The sequence below is a fragment of the Sinocyclocheilus grahami genome, unplaced genomic scaffold, assembly GCF_001515645.1.
Source record: "Sinocyclocheilus grahami isolate Dianchi unplaced genomic scaffold, SAMN03320097.WGS_v1.1 scaffold85.1, whole genome shotgun sequence".
Lineage (NCBI taxonomy): Eukaryota > Metazoa > Chordata > Actinopteri > Cypriniformes > Cyprinidae > Sinocyclocheilus > Sinocyclocheilus grahami.
Genome location: NW_015505264.1, coordinates 2287617 through 2305525, shown reverse-complemented (window position 1 = coordinate 2305525; position 17909 = coordinate 2287617). Strand labels below are relative to the sequence as shown.

General features: G+C 35.5%; 1 protein-coding gene and 1 pseudogene across 3 annotated transcripts; one reads left to right on the top strand and one right to left on the bottom strand.

Annotated features, from left to right (window-relative positions):
- Positions 1–1637: 1637 nt before the first annotated feature.
- On the top strand, positions 1638–4675 carry LOC107586784 (leucine-rich repeat-containing protein 31-like; annotated as a pseudogene).
- Positions 4676–8712: 4037 nt separating this feature from the next.
- mynn (myoneurin) lies at positions 8713–17154 on the bottom strand. 3 transcript variants are annotated; one of them, XM_016274250.1, is made up of 10 exons: positions 17049–17152; positions 16529–16568; positions 16044–16114; positions 15824–15939; positions 12330–13675; positions 11442–11601; positions 10690–10868; positions 10488–10571; positions 10301–10387; positions 8713–9675 (listed from the first exon to the last, which is right to left on the bottom strand). In XM_016274250.1, exons 4-10 carry the CDS (start codon positions 15829–15831, stop codon positions 9281–9283), a joined length of 2259 nt encoding a protein of 752 aa, XP_016129736.1. In that variant the 5' UTR covers positions 15832–15939; positions 16044–16114; positions 16529–16568; positions 17049–17152; the 3' UTR covers positions 8713–9280. The 3 variants fall into 3 exon arrangements, with proteins under 3 accessions (XP_016129736.1, XP_016129734.1, XP_016129735.1); XM_016274248.1 differs by having other exon boundaries at positions 15824–16114; positions 17049–17154; XM_016274249.1 differs by lacking the exon at positions 17049–17152 and having other exon boundaries at positions 15824–16114; positions 16529–16817.
- Between the last annotated feature and the right edge of the window lie 755 nt (positions 17155–17909).

The following is a 17909-nucleotide window of genomic DNA, read 5'->3' as shown; positions in this document are numbered from 1 at the left end:
ATGATATTTCTTTATATGATTTTTTTCCTTTTTTCAGTTTCCAGATTACTTATAGATGCATGAGAGCTTGAAGAAATATATAATATATATATAAAATACAGATATACTAAGTATTGTTTCCTAACCTTTAAGCCAAACATAATTTCACAATGATGTTGTCAAGTACAAAATGTTAATCATCTTTGCTAGTGCCATCTTTTATGTGTATCATATGACATGACACTTTTGTCCTACCTCCACTTGTGATCGAGACACTTTGTATCACCCACCAACTTCTGTATGTCATCTTTCTACATTAACTCATGGGAAATTATATATTAATGTGCTGTTGGGGACAAGAATAAAAATGATTATATATAATTATATACAATGACTTGCATTTACTTGTCTTGTAATACAAATGCACAGTGTGCATCATAGTTACGATATTTAATGGTAGATATACTACAATAAAGCTATGGTAACGGTATTATCCACCACTGGCATTAAAAAAATAATCAAAATAACATACCCCGAAAGCTTCTTTCACTGCTTGAAGGAGATATTGTTACTACAGTTCTTTACGACATTGCTTTAAAACCATATATATATATTATGGTTTTAAAGCACTGTCGTAAAGAACTGTAGTAACAATATTTCAGCAGACACTCACGGTTTCCAAGATTACCATAGTAAACTTTTCTTAAGGAGTTCCTCTTAACCATCTCCGGTGTCCACTCAGCAAATTCATGGGTTTGTGCAATTTTCATAAATGAATAACTAAGATTTTAAATGAATTAGGCTTTTAAAGTGACCGGATTCATACGACAGCTCTTTGTTTACAGTGTTTTAATAAAGCCAAAGTTCAGGCTAACTTCCGGGATCCGATATGAATGAGATGAATGTGACAGGTGTAAATGCGGACTGAAAATGCCCCAAATCATCGCGCACTGATGAACGCATATGTAAAAAATTTCAGAAAATATTTCAAGGTTGGAACAGCTCGAGTCATTCTCGAATTTTGACTGAACGGTTTTAAAACAGGTCCTGTTGCAACGATGAGCAGGATATGAGAAAGTAAACAAATAAATCGACTGTCTTTCGTGATGTTTTAAATATGAATGTATTCGTTTTTCAGATTGAAAAAGGACACAATAATCATACATAAATTACCTGCAGATAAGCCGAGATCTTATTTTAAGAATCAATGGATTCAACAGGTATGTTATCTGGAATGTCCGGTCACATTGAACCCCAAAATATGAAATTATACTTGTTGTTTATATAAAAAAGCCCCTTTTAAAACTTGTTTTAATTTTACCTGAAAGTTAAGTAAATTAACCACATCTCATAATTGTTAAATGCAAAATACATTAACGTTTATGTAAAAGATGATATAAAAATATTAAATAATATTTACATATATTATACATTTAGTCTTTGCTGAAAAAAAAAACTTCAAAGTGAAACATCAGGAATGATAATTGTCCTGAAAACATATCATATATATAATTTTTCTTTTTTATTAATTTGGTGTAAGATTAAAACAAATATTTTTTCTCAAAAGTCACCATTTATGCAATTATGCAACACTAAATAATTTATTAATTTACTAATAAATACATTTGGAGTCAACTATTAATCTATTTTGTCATCATATGCAGAGTCTACCAAAGGGGAAGGAGAGTGTTCAGAAAAGATCTCCTCTGGATCTGATTATGAACCAGCTCTGAAGGAAAGCCTCTTTCGCAGAGAGAAAGAAACCGGCTGTGGGCCGCCTCTTCCGCCCATCAGAGAGCAGTGTCAAGAGAAAGGTAGGCATACCTGAAGTGAAAGAATCAGAGGCCAGTGAGGGAAAGGAAAATAATGAGCCTGGGAAAGGTGGGCATTAGATGTTTTTAGAAGACTTGTTTTCCTTTAGAGATCAGTGACACAGATGATGAGACTGGCATTGTTGTGGGCTGGGGTCGGGTGAAGCAGTTCGTTCAGAAGCTTGGGAAAACCCCTCACAGTCAGAATCTGAGCCTGAGCCACTGTGAACTGACAGCTACAGATGTGATGGAACTAGGTGGGTGTTGTGACATGCTGTTTTCCCCACAGTACAGTAACAAGACCGTACATGTGTCAGGATCTCCAATTATTGTTATTGACGTTACCTCAGCCACATTACTGCCATTTCTGGCTCAACTGGAGGTGATGGACCTGTCCTGGAATGATCTGGTTGGAGGCTCCCTGAAGGCACTTACTGCCCATCTGCAGCATGTAGGGAAACTGAGAGTGCTGAAGCTGTGCAGCTGCAGATTAACAGATCAAGATCTTACTGCTCTTGGTACAGGAAGTATTCATTTCTTATTATGACTTAAAAGGATAGTTCACCCAAAAATGAAAATTCTGTCATCATTTACTTTCGATGTCATTACAAACATGTATGACATTCTTTCTTCTGCGGAATACATTTTGAAGAATGTTGGTAACCTATTGACTTCCATTATTTTTTCATAATACAATGGAAGTCGATGGGAACTGAATCTCAATGGAACTCATACAAATGAAAGTCAATGGGAATGTTAAATACAAAAGATATTTTGAAGAATGTTGCTGAGCAAATAGTTTCAGGTTCTATTGACTTCCATTGTATGGTTAAAAAATATAATGGAAGTCAATGGGAACCAAAACTTTTTGGTTCCCTTTGGGAACTCTTTGGGAACTCAAACCTCTCTTAAAATGATATTCTAAGAGAGGTATATTTGGGAACTTGGTTCTCTTTGGGAACTCAAACCTTTCTAAAAATGATATTCCAGGTGAAGCTCTCGACTGCATTCCTCTAATAGAGGCGCTAGATTTGTCCTGGAATGTTGGCGTTGGCGCAGAAAATTTCAGACACTTAACAGAACACCTCCAACCTCAAAGCACACTGAAGGAACTCCGCCTGGTGGACTGTCAGCTCTCTGAGTCAGACATTACAGCTCTGAGTAAGACGTGTCTTGTATAAAACTCATATAATGATGGTAATTGGAATAGAACCTCCAACTATTCCCCTGAAGGATTTCATATGACATTGAAGACTATGAAGTTTCATTTTTGGGGCAGTGGTGGACTAGGTACACTTGAGCACTAAAATAGAGTTAAATTATACATACTTTGATGAAATACAACATCAGTAAAAACGTCTGCTTGAGTAAAGATTTGTATTTACACATTTAGACTAATGAGAATTTGGGTGGGGGGGGATGTGCACAATGACAAAATGCTTTATTTTATATTTATTTGAATATTTTTATATTTATTTTTAAAAGATAACACATAATTTATTTTATGCTAAATATAATTAATTACTTTTAGGTTAAAATATCTCAGACATATTCTTGGCAGGTTTCTAATACCATTTATTATTCCTCCAGCTCAAAATGCCTATTTAAGGAGCGAGGGGTCTAATGTCATGTCAGATAAGAGATCATTATGACATCATTGTGAATTATTAGGAATCAGCGCAGTCAGACTTAGGAACATATTACCGTACTCACAGTTCTTGGCTCATTTTGAGTTGGACTAGACAGATTTAGTGATTTGTTAACTTGAGACTTGCTCTGACTGGATCATTGAATCAGTTCTTAACTGATGCAATCAGTAGTTGATTTCACAAATAAACCACTAAAAGAGGTTTGTGAACTAGACCGGTTAAAATAGTTCATTAAAAAGTAGAGTCTTGGTTTTTTTCTTTAAAATAACTAGGAATGGCATGTTTTGTTTCTAAAATGTAGCAAAAGATGTTATTCTTGTAATCCAGCTTTCCCCCCAAAATGAATATACTCTGATATAGCACCGATTCTTAAAAATATACTAAGATACAGTAACAAAGTAAAAATTCTTTAGTCCACCATTGCGTTTGAGTGTATAAACAAGGAAAAAAGCTTTAGGTCATTCAGAATAAGCCTATAATGAGCTGTAAATGGTTATTTATCATTTGTCTTCCCATGTTGTCTAGTTTGGAGGAGTTAGATCTGTCCAATAGCAAACTGTCAATCAAGGGAATGGAGAACTTCACCTCCTCTTTAGGCTCAGCTCCACAAATGAAGACCCTAAAACTGAGCATACTTGAAAGGTTGAACTTGTCATGGAAAAAGTGTGTGGGAAAAAATCTGAGACAATTTCTGGAGCCTTTGCAGCCTGATTGCAAACTACAGGAACTCAGACTGAGTAGCTGTAATTTAACCACTGAAGATGTGCTACATCTAGGTCAGTTCTGGTCAAAGAACGTTCAATCAATTACGTTAAGGCTAAGGTTCTACACCGCTTTAAACATCCATCTTATGAGACTTTTGCAAACTGTTGTGATCTTGCAGAATCTGCTTGCCAGCGTAGAGCTCTGTCCCATCTGAAGCAGCTGAATTTGTCTTATAATGGCAGCGTCGGGGATGGTGGTTGGACGTCTCTTTTTGAGAAGGCTTCTGCTCTAAAGGGACTGGAGGAGCTGGATGTCAGTCTGCGACCTTCTGCATCCCTCTCCGTGTCTCCCTGGCTGCCCGCCTTGTTGGAGGCCCTTCCGCAGCTCTCGTCCCTCACTCGTCTGTCTCTGCAGCACTGGGCTCTGAGTTTAGCCGAGAGAGAGAAGCTGGAAAAAATTCTTAGCAAGAAGAATGTTATCCTGGAATGTGACAGGCTGGCCACGCCCACGCCAAAGGCTGCAGGTTCATAAGAAGCATTTCAACCACTTTGATAATTATGGCTTTCCAAGGTACTGAAGTGGCAAAATAAGATGTTACTGAGAATGTGATGACTGAAAGGCATTCAACCATTACGTGCTTTCCTTTGACCCATAACTTTAAACATCTTTAAACTTTAAACTTTTTATATCCCACAAATGATCGTATAAAAAGAGGATTTTTTTATCATCAATTTAAAACATGGGAAATTAAAATAGGGTTAAATTAGGATGACCATACATCCTTTCCCGGACATGTTCTAACCAAGATTTCTAAAATGTCCTGGTTTTATCATAAACTTTATCATTATTTACTTAGATCTGCATCAAGATTCATAAAATTTCATATCCCTTTAAAGGGTTAAATTCTGTCATTAATTACTCACCCTCATGTTGTTCCAAACCCGTAAGACCTTCGTTCATCTTCGGAACACAAATGAAGGTATTTTTGATGGAATCTAAGCTCTCTGACCCTCCATAGACAGCAATGATATTACCATGATCAACGCACAGAAACGCAGAAAGGACATCAGTAAAATAGTCCATGTGACATCATGGGTTCAACTGTAATTTTACGAAGCTACGAGAATACTTTTTGTGCACAAAGAAAACAATGATAACATAATTTATTCTGCAATTCTTCTTCCCCCCGAGTTTCCTTCTTCCGCCATTTTGGAGTCCCCCAGAACGTAATCAATGTAATGAGCGTTGATTACGTTCAGCATGCACGCCCTTTCTACTGAACGTAAACAATGCTGATTGTGCACAAAAAGTATTCTTGTAGCTTCGTAAAATTACAGTTGAACCCCTGATGTCCCATGGACTATTTTACTGATGTCCTTGCTACGTTTCTGTGCGTTGATTGTGGTAATATCATTGCTGTCTATGGAGGGTCAGAGAGCTCTCTGATTCCTTCAAAAATATTTTAATTTGTGTTCAGAAGATGAACCAAGGTCTTACGGGTTTGGAACACCATGAGGGTGAGTAATTAATAACATAATTTTTATTTTTGGGTGAACTATCCCTTTAAGTGTTGATTGTTTACACTACAGTAGAGATTATGAGTATTTAGATGTACACTTTTCATTATTTTATTCATTTGCTTCCCTTCTTATTTACATTAAACAAAAAGATTGTTTTAGATTGAAATGACTAAATCAAAATCTCTCTGACTTTTATCTGTCCTGCCAAAACTGTTGGAAAATTAGCATGTGACACCCAATACAGCGAAGACTAAGTGTCAGAGCAGTTTTTCGCAGACATCATGGCAGCCTGTGACATTTCCAAACACTGGACACATGGACAAAAAGGCTGTAATCAAAATCACTAACTTTGTGATTAATTATAATAAATACAAATGTAACCAACTGTGCTGTGGATTATTTTGCTTGCCAACAACTGGAAAAGTTCAACAACAACGAAAAGTCACAATCAAGTTTAGTCTAAATGTGTCTTATTCTGAAGCAGCAACATGCACTTTTGGACAAAATCATGAATGTGAGTCTGGGTGGATCTGCAGAGCCAATGAATTTGATGCCATCAGGGCCAGAGCTGAATTACTTGAGTCTCTATATTCCCCATATCTGGACGTCCAATAGTAATGCCTGCGTAAACCATGAGATACTTCTGCTAGAAAAACATGATCGTCCACCTCATAGGGAGAAACATCTGTGTGCTCCTCCAACAGCTGCCCACTGCTTATGAGCCGAGAGAAAGCCTGATTATACATGCAGAGAGAACATCAACAGATTTTAATGACCTTTCGTACAGAAGTTGAACACTGTACTTGATCATTTAGAGATTTAAGGAATCTCACCACGCAAACTGGCTCCTCAAGTTTATTCCTCCAGATATAAATGTGTGTGAGACAGGAATTCACTCACTTGATGGCTTCACTTAGATACACTGCACCATCGTCTTCAATGCGATTGGAAGACAGATCTAAAATCTCCAAAGAGGGATTTTGTTTCAAAACCTCTGATAAGCATTTGGCTCCATCCCGTGTAATTCTGTTACTGTTAAAAAATACAGAAATGATAATTTCTCTTACGACTATCTTATAGTCATATTATAGTCATTTCATAACTGATGAACTTTACAGTTATTGAACTGAACTGAATCAACACTGAACACAATCTACGAAGCTACGAGAACACTTTTTGTGCGCACAAGAAAAAAAATAACGACTTTATTCAACAATTTGTCTCCTCCGCGTCACCCTGTAGAGGCATTTTGGAGAGTATTAGCTGGACGTAAACAGCGTATGCTGTCCTGTGTCATCTGCGTCACACGGATACGCTGTTTTCGTTCAGATCAAATCACAACAACGTAGGAAACAGATGTGACGCAGCTGACAAAGAACAGCATACGCTGTTTACGTCCAGCTAATACTCTCCAAAATGCCTCTACAGGGTGACGCGGAGGAGACGAATTGTTGAATAAAGTCTTTTTTTTCTCTTTTGCACACAAAAAGTATTCTTTACGGTTGAACCCCTGATGTCACATGGATTATTTTACTGATCTCCTTGCTACAGCTCTGGACTTGGAAACATTTAATTTGTATGGCTGTCTATGGAAGGTCAGAGAGCTCTCAGATTCCATAAAAAATATCTTAATTTGTGTTCCGAAGATGAACGAAGGTCTTACGGGTTTGAAAAGACTCGAAGGTGAGTAATTAATGACAGAATTGATGTAGACTCATGCAGTACCTGAATGAGGTGTGAGACATAAACAGCTCCTTTATCTGTGATATTGTTGTATCTAAGATCTAAACCGGCAATGAATTTTTACTTTCAGTTCACTATAAAATCATAGTTGAAAAGTACTTGATTCAGGTATAGGTTAAAATAAACTTGTAAATATGTACAATAGTTTATGATTTGCATGACCTAAAAGTGTTCTGGGTAGGACGAGTTAATATTTACCCTTTATAGCCGAATTTCCCACGAGTGTTTTTGACAAGACCAGCATATCGTCATCTGTCAATCTGTCTCCATGCTTTAGCTGATCATTAACGCTACCGGTTAGTTTGAGTGAGCCATCACTGGATTAAAAACAACAACAACGTTAATTCACAGAAAAGTCGAAACGACTGCTCATACTTTATACTGTATTATATACTTTCCAAACCAACCTACTAATGTTGTCTTCCAAGACTTCCAAAACACATGTATTTTGGAGGCTGCTGAACTTCAACATATACAGATAAATATCGATTCTGAAGGTCCTCCATGTTTCACGCTTTATGTTACTATGCTAACAGAGCCACGCAACATAGAACGGTCTTCGATAGAACGCATCTGCGCAATGGCGACATCTTCAGGTCGTCTGCGCTTCTGAGGCATGTACAGGTATGTATAAAAATAAAATAAAAACAAAACATATATATAGAAACGTGGTTAAAGAAACACAACAAACTTTCCAAATCGTCGAGAATAAGTGAAACATACCTATTGAATCTTTCACAGATTGTTTTCTTTATGAATGTATAACACAAGTACGCAACATATGAATGTGTTATATATTGAGATATTTAAAATGTAGGGGGAAAATACAATATTCACATTTTGGAGGAAAGGCCTTGAAAGTATTATTGGACCTATAATAATAAGCTAGCCATCTGTAAATTATATTGATTAATTTTAATTTATTATATTAATAACAAGAAATGTTTACAAATTAAAAAATGCTAATGCTGAAATAAAAATCTAACAAAGATGTCTTCACAATTATGATGCAAACAAACCCAAACTAGAGAAATTATTGTATATTTAAAATTAAGTCAGTGTAAATAAAAAGTTAGAACCTTTCCTTTGAAGTTAGAATGAATGTTTTTATAAGTTTTGTAAATTTTTTCTTTAAAATCATCCCAGGGGACAGAAAACTTCCCCTAGTTGAAGACTTACCCGAATATAAAAACTACAAGAAGTAATATTGAGGAGAACTGAGGAAAAAATGCCCGCGTTCTTCACCAGATTCATTCTGTGAATGCATTACTCCAAAATATATATCAACCACAACAAATATTCAGACGTGAGATGATTTATTATAAAAGTTTCCCAGTTTGTTAGAGGATCCAAATGATTTCACATCACATAGGAAATTGTTCAGAGACCGGGTCATATAACATTATAGGTATTTACATGTCAAACTTCTAAAAGACAAACGCATAGTTCAAAATATCAGAATGACCAAGTCAGTTGTAATGTATAGCCACACTCTCCTTTCAATTAAATAGAAAAGTATTTTTAAACGAACCAAAATGCATTTTTAAGCACAACTTTTATATTAAAGCTAAACGTAAGTTTGGCCTTCCCTTCATTTCAGAAAATACTTTATGCCTTTAATGATCCAGATTCTGCTCTGAATGTGACATTACATTTAATTAAGAAAAAAGCAAGAGAGGAGAAGCCCCACATATTCACACAACAGCTTTGTATAACTGATATCTGCTAAGAGTTCATCATTCAAACGCTGAGAAAACAAGTTATCTGAAGGGATGTTTGTGACAAAACGCTTCTGCACTGGCGTGACTGATCCTAACCTCAGTCTTCACTTAATGGAGAAAATACATTTAAAATGGAAGTAAAAGCTGGTATTTTAATCAATGGTCTGAACGATGACAATCTGCGTGTGCTCCATCTCATCGGTTCCTGGGATTTCGTACTGTTCCACTACATAGCTCACTTGCTCGCCAGATTCTCCGTGTTGGAAGAGAACGGGTGCTTCGGACGAGTCTGCGTGCTGGAAGATCATGGAGGGCTCTGTGCCGTCTGCATGCTGTATGATCATCTGAGGCTCTGCTGACTGCTGGATAATAAGTGAGGTTTCCGGAGGCAAAATTGGCAACGGGGGCTCCATCTGAATTTCATGGTCTTGGGAATCAACAAGGGCGGAGCGCACACGAGCAATCAGGCCCTGGTGGTCAATGGGGATGTTGAGAGGACACTGCGTCGGGTCGGTTTTCAAAGGAGCCTGCTCTTGGCCTGGAAGTGCTGAAAAGTATGTTTTAAAATAGATATTTAGATGGATGGATAGATCAACTAAGTTGTAAATATACAACTGGTAAAACCTTTGTGCTGCTTAATATTTGTTGTGTAAACCGCGATACATTTTTTTTAAGCTTCTTTGATGAACAGAGAAGTTCAAAAGAACAGCATTTCTTTGAAACAGAAATGTTTTGCAACATTATAACTCTTTAATGTCACTTTTGATCAATTTAATGGAATCCTTGCTGAATAAAAGTATTTCTTACTTATTCCAAACTTTTGAATGATGGTGTATCAAGGTTTCCGCAAAAATATTAAGCAGCATTGTCATCATTATTTTTTTGAGCAGCAAATGAGGATATTAAAATGATTTCTGAAGGATCATTTGACACCAAAGACTGGAGTAATGATGCTGAAAATTCAGCTTTGCCAGCAGAGGAACAAATTACAGTTTAAATTTTTTTTTAATTGGAATAATATTTAATGATATTACTGTTTATACTGCATTTTTGATTAAATAAATGCAGCCTTGGTGAACATAAGATTTCCTTCAAAAATATAAAAAAAAATCATAATTTTTTTCAAACTAATAGTTTAATAATAAACAAACAAAAACATTAAAATAACACACCGTTATGCTTCAAAATGCTGTGCTTCTTCAAGCTATATATGTCTGAAAACATGTTCCCACACAGGTTACACCTCACTTTTCTCGATCCTACAGGCGAAAAGGACATAGATAAATATGTATTTGCACATATTCTGGCAAGGTTTCCATTTTGAAAAATGGAAAGCTTTCATTTATTAACTAAATTTACCATTGTGGACATCCATATGTTTTCGAAGTTCACCAGCAGTTAAGCAAGGTTTTCCGCAATCCAAGCATATATATGGGGTCACACCTAAAATGGAAGGCAAAAAAAAATACATTTATTAAACACACACTCCCTGTGCCATAGGTATGTTAGCAAATCGCTACAGAAAAGGTTGAAAGCTTTAATGAATGCATCACAAACCCACCTGTGTGCTTCCTGGTGTGAGCGATGAGAGAGCTGGACACAGCGAATGCCATGCCGCAGGTGTCGCAGATGTAGGGTTTCTCCCCCGTGTGTCGGCGCTTGTGGTACATCAGAGTGCTGGCCTGTGTGAAGCGCTTCCCACATTCTCCACACTCATACGGCTTCTCACCGCTGTGCTTCCTTAATGGAAGTTAATGGAAATGTTTATTCTCCTAATTTATTATTGGTATTTTATAGATCTTTTATTTGGATGACAACAAATACAGTATACTGACCAATACAAAAACATGTTTTTTATGTTTAAGTGTCCAAAAATAGATATGGACAGCCAGTCTTTACATATTAGTAGTCTCTTTACATATTAATAATAGTAATAAGAATAAACAATCCATATTAAAACAATAAATCATTAGACTAAAACAAAACGTTGATTATAAATATTTTCCAATAATTGTCATCATCATTTATAGCATTACTAAAAATAATAACATTTAATTCAATATTAATGAACAAAGTGTGAACTCTAAAAAATATATATCTGTTTTTACTACAATGTACAGTCTATCTCTAAAAATAATAATTAATAATAGTATTAAATCTAATATTAAAAATACTGAGAAATAGGGAAGTTTTTGGGAAGCAGACCGGATTTGAATCAATACCCTTCTGGGAGCACAACCACATACATGTGTAATTTTTTCAAATTTTACGAGATTTAATTTGAATATTGCGCATGAATTGCACTACACATACCTTATGTGAATTTTCAGATTACTAGAAGTGGCGAAAGCTGCTCCACAGAAATCACATTTATGCGGCTTTTCTTCTCCGTGATGCATGCGGCAATGATAGACCAGCTGACATTTCTGAGCAAAACGTGCCTCACAAGTTGTACAATTGAAGGGCTTCTCTCCTGAAAACAAAATAATACACGATTCACTCTACATAAAGTTATTCTATAAGCAAAATTAGGCAATGTACACTACAGTTCAAAAGTTTGGTGTTCAAAAGATTTAAAAAAAAAAAGAAATTTCAAGTGTTTCAGCACAAATACATTAAATTGATGAAAAGTGACAGGAAATACATGTAATATTACAAAATGATTTATATTTCAAATAAACGCTGCTCTTTTAAATTCTATTTAACAAAGAATTGTAAAAATAAAAAAAGTTTTCACAAAAATATTAAGCAGCACATTGTCTATCATCATAATATAACAATAATAATAATAATAATAATGTTTCTCGAGCAGCAAATCAGCGTAATAGATTTATTTCTTAAGGATCATGTGATACTAAAGACTGGAGTAATGATGCTGAAAATTTAGCTTTGCCATCACAGGAATAAATGACATTTTACAATATATTAAAATAGAATAGTTATTTTATATTGTAATAATATTTCAAAATATTAAATTTTTTCAGCATTTTTTATCTAATCAATTCAGCCTTTGTGAGCATAAGAGACAGAAACATAAAAAAAAAAAAACTTTTGAACCATAGTGTGTGATTAACAAACATGATAGACATTTCATACTATAGTTCCACATTTTTTGTCATCAAAACTATGGATTGAAAGACAAATTCATTCAAGTGAATGAGTCTATTAATGCAATGAACCTTTTACATGCGAGAGTCATACCTGTGTGTATACGCATGTGGGTCTTCAGCTGGTTGCCCTGTCTGAAGGAGCGAGTACAGAGCTGGCACTGATAGGGTTTGAGGCCCTTGTGTATGCGCATGTGTCTGCGCAGGCTGCTCATCTCTGAGAAGAGGTTCCCGCAGACGTTACAAATAGGCCTGTGTTTGTCCTGCAAGGGCTTCACTTCCTCTTCTCCGGCCCAGTCCTCATTGTCATTGCCAGATTCTTCATCCTCTACATCGTCTTCTTCATCGTTACTCACTTGACTTTCTTTTAGCTTTCTACTCAAGCTTCTCTTTCTGTTGCTGGTGCGGACCTTCTTGGCAGAATTTGACTCTGAATCCTCTGTAGCTTGAGATGAGCCTTCTTCAGTGTGTTTCTCAGTGTCTTGGTTTGTTTCTCTGGTAGCTTCTTCTCCACTGTTCTCTGTTGGATTTGAAGATTCAGGTGCCTCAGAAAAAAGAGGTTTGGATCGAGGTCTTCCTCTTTTACGGCCAGTCTTTGCAGGTTCTGAGCCGTCTTCCGTGTTTGTAGTTTGGTTCTCAGTGGTTAACGGCTTAGTCCGTGGTCTTCCTCTCCCTCGTTTTAAAGGAACTCCGTCATCTTCCTCACCAGCATTCACAGAATCCTCTTCAACAACTTCTGTTTCTTGGGTCTCTCCTTGTTCTTCATCTCCATTGTCTCCTTCTGCACCAGATGATAGGGGTCTATTTCGTGGACGTCCTTTTTTGTGAGCAGAGCTCTCCTCTTCTTGATCCTTGGTTGCTACAGTCTCATCTTCAGCATTTCCAGAATCATCTCTGTCAGTGGACAGCGGTCTAACCCGTGGACGACCTCTTGGTCTTCCGGTTCCTCTCCCTACTGAGCTGATATTTGGGCTCATGGTTTGCTGCGCTGGAGATTGTTCAGTTGAATCAGAAGTCAACGGCCTCACCCGTGGGCGACCTCTCGGTCTCCCCCGACCTCTTCCTCTGCCTCTGTGAGCAGTTATGGTCTCACTCTCAACATCATCCTCATAGAGCCTAGTTTTTGGTTTCCTCCCTCTCTTGTTGCCGCTTCTTTGCGGTGTCTGTTCGCTGGACGACTGGGCTTCATCCATAGAGGTGGGATCATCCTGTAACCCATCTTCTTTCTTTTCCATCAACCGCTCCCGTTCTTCCACCTCTGCGATTGGCTCTAAAGGTTCGTAGTCGTCTGGGCTCAAGGGGGAACGTGGATCTTCGTACTCCGCTTGTCTTGTGGGCGAGCCACCAAATTTGATATCATCTTGAGTTAGTGTGCAACGAGCCACAACCTCGGGCATCCCAAGATAAGATGCAGCTTTCTGAACGCTTTCAATTTCTTCTCTGTGGACAACAAAGCACAGGAATTTATAATTTACAGTTATGACTATATGAACTGTATGCACTATATAAATATATATTAGTTTTAATCAATAAAGGTAACGTTTTAGCCAAAATAATATTTAGCAGGTTAAATATTGCATAGCACAGTAAAGATTAAATAGATTATGATAGAGTAAAACTAAAAATTCATATTCACTACTGGAAAAAATATCCATAACTTTATAAAACAAATTTTTCAATGACTTCCATGATTTCTGGAGTATGCACATTTCCAATGTTGTTATATTTTTCATATTCATTTATACGTTATATTTATTATGATTCTTTTATTATTACTCCACATTATATTCATATTACTGTCTCATATTAACTATATACTCAAGTATAATTCAATTATTCCCTTTTATTATGGTCAATTCCATTTAAACTTCATATTGCATTGATGTAGTATTTTCTTTTAGACTTGACATATCTTGATATCTTGTTATGATGGAGAAAAAAAAAAAAAAAAGTATATGCAAGGATGTTTGGTTAAATTTTGTATTCTTTTTTTCATGGTACTAAGTGTTCTTTTCCAAGTGCTGGTATTTGAAGATTGCAAAGCTCTGCTGTTTCTGCTAGAAGGATGTAAAACCACAACCCATGTCTCTATTTTAATCTGACTTCTACCTACTGCCTTTCACAGGTCATGTCAACGTGACCGCGCTTTGACGTCAAGTAATTTGGGTGGAGAAAAACATGTGCCCAGATGTATGAGACACAATGTGTAAATTCCTTTGACGTCTATCGATCAGACAAACATCTTGAGATGTTCTAAGAGGATGTAAGTCTCTACTATTTATATTATTCCAATTGGCTTTTCAGACAGCTTCTCCTTTTCCTCTGCTCATATTACATGCTCCAAAAGCCTTTGTCTTTTGAAGATTATTATACTTTGATTTTAGATTACTCTCTTAGAATTTTAGCAGAATATACTCAGTTTGGATTTTTGTATTCATTCTTAATAATTTTCTTTCATTTTTAATTTTTCATTATTATTATAATCTGTCATTTGTATCATCTATGATTTATTTGAAATAAATTACAATTTTACTGAAAGCCCTGGATCACTCCATTGCATCAATTTCCAGTATACATTTACATGTGCTATACCGTCACGTTAACACATTTAAAAAATCATGGAAATTTTTTCAGTAGTGAATATGAACTTTTAGTTTTACTCCGCAATGAAATATTTAATCAGCTAAATAATTATCTATTTATCTACAATATATATATATATATATATATATATAAAATATGTAACTGGGTCAAAGACGAAAAAGGGTTTAAGCATAAAAACAATAAGTATAATACTGCGTTAAATTGTTGTTTTTTTCCCAAAATTTTTTTTTAAAAAAATTGCGCAAAAAACATAAATATCACAAATTTTTCTCTGATTTACAGAAGAGACCCACTAAAATGTCATTCAGTGTAACATTCTTGTCAGGCATATTCACAACAAAAATCTATTTATGACATATTAAAAGACTAATTACTTTCACCCCAAATGCTAATTAGTTTGCCACTATCCTAGGTTTTGCCCATTTGTCAGTAAGACTTTTTTACTCATTTAAAACACAATCAAATTTAATATGCTCCCTTATTCTTTTATATATTTTAATATGTACACATCAGAATAAGCATGTTGTTTGAATTTTTACATAAATATTGTGTTACACTGAATGACAATGTAACATTATTTCAACCAAATTTTATTTGAAACCTTAAAAGTAGACACTTAACTTACATTTAATGTGCTTTCTATGGACATAAAGTCAGTTTTCTAAAAACATTTCTTTGTGTCTTAATGTCTTTGACCCAACTATATATACTTATATTTAATACATGTTTAAAAATGAATTTAAAATTGAAATTAATCAATATCATTAAGGAAAAAAATCCAAAACTTTTAAAATTATTCATTTTTCAAATAATTTACATTACATTTTTAGGGCTGAAAATGATTTAAATACTTAAAATATATATTTTAAAAATACTTTCAGGCTTCACATATTTTCAGGCTTTATAGGAACAGTACATATAAACGTAGATAACACTACATACAGATAACAATAAATGTATAGAATTATATTCCCATGAACTCACCTGTCCATACTCAAGTCACCGGTGTAAATGTAAGTTAGTAGTTTTTCAAACAACGCACCGCTCACCAACTCCGGGTCTAAAGTTATGGTGGCATTCTCCTTTCCGGCATCAATAGACTGCGTAGAGAAATACTCGCTAAAGGCTGCCAGAACATTATGGTGTGCATTATATTGAGACTGTCCTATTACTATTGTGCAGTCACACAGAAAGCTTCTCTCACGTTGCCTCTTCAGCTGCTCCAGAAGAAACTCACTGTGAGTGATATGTGGCATGACGTGGAAGAGGAGCAACCTGCAATGTCAAGAACATCTTATAACACCAGCCACTATTGAACAGCTTATAACACCAGCCACTATTGAACATCTTATAACACCAGCCACTATTGAACATCTTATAACACCAGCCACTATTGAACATCTTATAACACCAGCCACTATTGAACATCTTATAACACCAGCCACTATTGAACATCTTATAACACTATCTTAAGAGAGATTCTTCAGAAATTCTGTCATTATTTATTTGTATCGCATCCTCTTTCCATATTATCAAAGTGGTAAGTTCTAGTAATAAAGGTTTGGAACAACATAATGGTGAGCAACAATTTATAATTTCCATTTTGAGTGAACTAGACCTATAATGACCCTATTTTGCATGCAATCGTTTTGTAAGTAATAAACAAAATTACAAAAATAATTGACTTACCGCACGTAAATTTGTAATGGTTTAAACCACACCCAAAAACCTGTTTAAATGAAACAGACATGCATGTGAGAATAAAGAACCTGTGCACATATAAATGAACCAATAACTCAATATAAAATTAGCGACAGTTCAGACTGGACAACATCAGTTATGGAAAATAAAAGTTCCCGCCCATTACTCAGAAGTTAGCTGCAATAACGAGCTTGCTAATAAACTATCACCGTTAAAGGCCACTCAAAATATTATAATGCACCCAATAATTCTAGTCGTAAATATGCACAAAAAATAGCTAAATGCACTGTTTTCTGAATGGATGCAGACAGTAGTGTTTACAATTTTGACATGCAAAACAAAGGGCTCTTATTTCGAAAATTCTCGATCCGGTAGAGCGCGAGCCGCAATTCACATGTTCGCTCTACATATTACAAACACGACACCGAATTGTGCAATAATTATTTAAATTATGTGATTAATAAATATAAAGTTAAATTCGAATTTTTAATAAAAATTCAGGTCTCACATTATTTCGACAGTAGATTAAAATCTCTTTGCTTTGACGGCCATTTTCGAGGTCTTCAAGGGGATTTGGTCGGTGACGTCATATCCTCCAGTCTGAATTCTTTCCGGTGCTTGAACCAAAATGACAGCTGTGACCCTTAGGTGGAGCCAAACACACACACTATGTACATGAATGCACACAAATGTCCAGAAACTGGTGCATTCAAGGACCAGAGTGTACAGTACAGGAGTAACTGTAGCTTACTTCATTGCTAAACGTAACTGTTATTTTGGGAATGTGTAGCCTACTTTTGAAACTACTTGTAGGTACTTTTATTCAATTACAATAGAAAGGCAAATGTCATACTTTTTTTAAAATGTCACATTTTCATGTGAACCTTTTCCACTTTTTGATCCATTTATTGATCCCAGATTTAACAGACAATGACATCCATCCACAATTCCTTTATCCGTGTGAAGAGTTCTCATCAATCACAATATTTGATTTCAGATATTAAGTTATTTATTAAATTATTGGATGGTCGATGAGGAATAACCTTTATTCCTGCTGGGTCTTTTCTACAGATTATAGTCACCAAACAATTCTAAACATCTTCTATTGGACTTTTCACCCTCAGTCCCATGTTAAAAAAGACATTAACCCAGGGTTAAGGGTTGTGTGAAAAGATCTTTAGTAAATTTAGCTTGAATCCTGGCCCGAAACGACAAGGAACATTAAGGATTAACCAGGAGTGGTAGGCCTATTAACATCAACAATGTGGCAGTTAACCAAAATGGGCGGTTAACTACTAAGGTATGTACTTAATTTTACTTAAGAATCAAACTTACATAAAAATATTAGTAAATAATTTAATGATTAACA